Below are 3,563 nucleotides of genomic sequence, written 5' to 3'. Positions count from 1 at the left end.
CTCTCTCTCTCTCTCTCTCTCTCTCTCTCTCTCTCTCTCTCTCTCTCTCTCTCTCTCTCTCTCTCTCTCTCTCTCTCTCTCTCTCTCTCTCTCTCTCTCTCTCTCTCTCTCTCTCTCTCTCTCTCTCTCTCTCTCTCTAATTAATTCGGCTTTCAAATTAAACACCGGACGTTCCCTTTCCGTATACAAATAAGAAAACGCAGTGAGCGGAGAAAAAGACTCACATATCGAACAGGTGCACTTCTACATTCATCGCAGCTTCCAGCACCGCCAAATGTTCCCTGAGCGCGGCTGGGTGAAGGATATTCGCCCCGGAATGCCTCGGCGTTTGGATGACGAGCTGGTGCGTCGAGGCGGCTGCTTCGCCGAGAACTTCCGATGCATAGGTAAGTTCTTTTTGTAGCCTTCCACCTTCTGCAAAGAGAAGTCAGTGAGTAATTATTCACGAGTTCAGAAATATTTACGCTACGATATCTATAAAGCGAATTTTTAGCAAATTATAATTCTGTAGCTATCTTAAAAAATTGCCTACAATAAAAATCTAAGAAGGAAACTATAATTATTGATATTAATATCGTTTTATTGTCCTCTTATATTTATATAAGAAAATGAGATTTTTATCACTATTTTATACACATATACATATAATACATTTCCACTATTAGTATTAGTATTTTTATTGGAGCATAAATAAAACAAAATATTATTGAAATAACTTTTTTGATCTAGATGATAGATATTATCAATAATTTTTTTATATTACTTTTAAATTCGATCTAAAATAACCTATCATTTTTTCATTATTTTGAAAATATGTGCGATTCATCTTAAAATATTCGACAAATAATTTGCTTACATTGTCGTTTGTAGCGCAAACGATCATTTTTACGTCGAGTTTCCTACTAAACAATACGAAATAAAATTATTTAAATGGTGATCGCTCAAACTTGCTGGATTTTACGAGAAGATTAACATGGGAATAGTTGCAAGTTTCAGGTGTTTCTTCAGTGACTTTGTAAGCCTTCCAACGGACGATGTTTGTGATCAGCGCAGTTCCCCGAAGAGAAACATTGGTCGAGACAGTGTTGTAACATATACGGTTCTACACGTCTTTGTACTGACAAAAATTCCTGGCAGTCTACCAATAAAACATTCCCAGAAACTGACATGAAAATAGCGGACCGAAACACGACAAGAGAGGGCGATTCGCAATTTGACTGTCACAGATCATTCCTGCTAATGCTCCTTACCGAGTTATTGTTTTCTTTCTAATGATTACAGACAGCTTTTGCTTAAATATTCTAGCATAAAATCGATACACTGAGAGAAATGTTTGATAAATAAATGTAATTTTGTTAATATGTGAATTATCAAAATTATATTATGCTTTAATTAAAAAATTGTGTTTTTAATTTTAAAAATGTTGTTTTAATCAAAATTTGGTTAGAATAACAAAATTTTAATTAGAACATAATTTTAAAATTAAAACATAAAAAATTTTTTGGTAATTTAGATATCATTAAAATTAACAATGCACGTCAAGAAAAAACTGTGGTAAAAAATAAACGGATGAAAGTTTAGAGATTAAAATTGCTTAATTTACTGAAGAGAAAAAAAAGCCTTCGCATGATTTTACAGCCGATATACTACTTTTGATACGTATTTTTATCTTTATCCAATGATTAAGAGAATTAAACGTAATTAACGACGATTATCATCTAGATCAAAAATTATTTCAAAATAAGAGATAATATAATTTATACTCTATAATAGAAGTATATGGAAATATAAATATTATAAAATAAATATTATAAAATAACGAAAAATCTCAATTTTTTATATAATACGAGTGCATTAAATTAATACTCTTAAAAATCAGTTCAATTTATTTTCGATGCAAAGGGCCCGTCGAAATTCTTCGTTTCTGACAATATAATTCAGAAGTTTTGAGAGAAGGCTTTCGGAGCGAAGAGAATGCTTTGCGGCTTCGACTGAGGGAAACATCCAAGTGTTTTCGTTCAACGTCGCAGTATTACGGTTGTTCTCCATCGTTCTCCGAATAAAAGGAAATCTCTTACAGAAGAAATTTCGGAGCGGATCTTAAAAAGAAGAGAGAGAGAGAGAGAGAGAGAGAAAATGAATGATTTTGTGTCGAAAGTGCGCACGCATGTGTGAGCATTTCGCGCGAGAATCCTTCGCTTTTTAGTCATTTGAAGAAGCTAGATATGAAGCTCAAAGTCATCTTTGCGGAGGATAATGCTTGCGATTTAAAGGAGCATACACTGTATATATACGGCGAGCAGTAGTAATGGACAAGGGGCACACGAGGATGATGGCCGTTGTGCGCGCGCGGGGTGTATCCTGGTATCCCACCTAGTCAGATTTCACCGTCAAAAATGCCGACGGCGTATTTGCTCGTTCCGCCACGACGCGGTCGCCGTGGACCACCCGTATAGCTCGCCGCGCGAAAGTGGTTCTCAAACGGCCTCGCCGTTGTAGAAAGAATGATTGCGACGGTGCGAATAAAGAAACGAAAACGAATTATTTCCTACATTTTGTGAGAAAAGAATGACGATGGAATTTTGAGATTAATTACTTAATAACTTAATAAATAGAAGGAAAGATTTTGTCCACTCGCACGACACCGTGATTTTACAGCTATCCACTACTATCTTTGGAATGTATTTTTTATTCCTATCTGCCAATTCAGGTAATTAAACGCAGTACGAGTGTATTAAATTAACGCGCGCGCTCTTAAAATTTAGTTTAATTTAATTTATTGATTTCAATCCGATTAAAGATAAATTAGGAAAATTTATATCAAATTACAAATTTAAAAAAGTAAAATTCATTCACGTATGTATAAATAAAATAATAAACATTTATAATTATATGTCAATGTAATTTTATTCGATATAAAATTTTAAAAATTATGAAATACTTTCTTGCCAAAAAAAATAATAAATATGCTGAAAAAAATGAATCTTTTGTTTAATCTGACTAAATCTCTATTTACAAAAATTATTAAATTTATAATAACTTGGTATAAAAGAAATATTCATTTTTCTACAAAACTCTATTCTAAATAGTCTTAGATTTTGGAGCTTTTTAAAGAGAAGTTAAACTTCTTTGAGAAAATTAATTTATATTTTATTAAATGATAGTTATTTAAAAAATTGCATAATATTCCATTTTTAACGAGGTGTCTCTTTATTCGACAGGGGAGATGATACACAAAGCAAATAACATAATATGCATTACAATTTCTCTGTGGACATCATCTAATAGTCCGATTATTTTTTTCGATCACTAAGAAATTTGCATGTAATGATGTAATTGCCGCAACGATGACAGCGAGAGCTTATGCGTTTGTGAGTCGGCCTGTAGAATGCGGTCGGGTACACTGAGCGTAATAAAGACACTACTCTCTGCTCTACGAAGCAAGAAACGTGGCTTAACGGTGGAAAGCGGAGGAGAGGAAAGGAGTAAAGGAAGAGAGACAAAGAGAGAGAGAGAGAGAGAGAGAGAGAGAGAGAGAGAGAGAGAGAGAAGAGAGAGAGAGA

At 33.8% G+C, this 3,563-nt stretch overlaps 1 protein-coding gene across 1 annotated transcript in view; it reads right to left on the bottom strand.

Moving 5' to 3' along the window:
• The window catches only part of LOC105627352 (protein patched), a 53,551-nt gene that overhangs the window by 16,647 nt on the left and 33,341 nt on the right, over positions 1-3,563 (bottom strand). The window contains exon 3 of the mRNA XM_012208638.1: positions 225-414. Within this exon, the coding sequence (XP_012064028.1) occupies positions 225-414 (190 nt within the window). The remainder of the gene's footprint in view (positions 1-224; positions 415-3,563) is intronic.

The sequence above is a fragment of the Atta cephalotes genome (assembly GCF_000143395.1).
Source record: "Atta cephalotes unplaced genomic scaffold scaffold00008, whole genome shotgun sequence".
NCBI lineage: Eukaryota > Metazoa > Arthropoda > Insecta > Hymenoptera > Formicidae > Atta > Atta cephalotes.
Note: the sequence above shows the minus strand (reverse complement) of the source record. Positions and strands in the feature narration are given on the sequence as shown.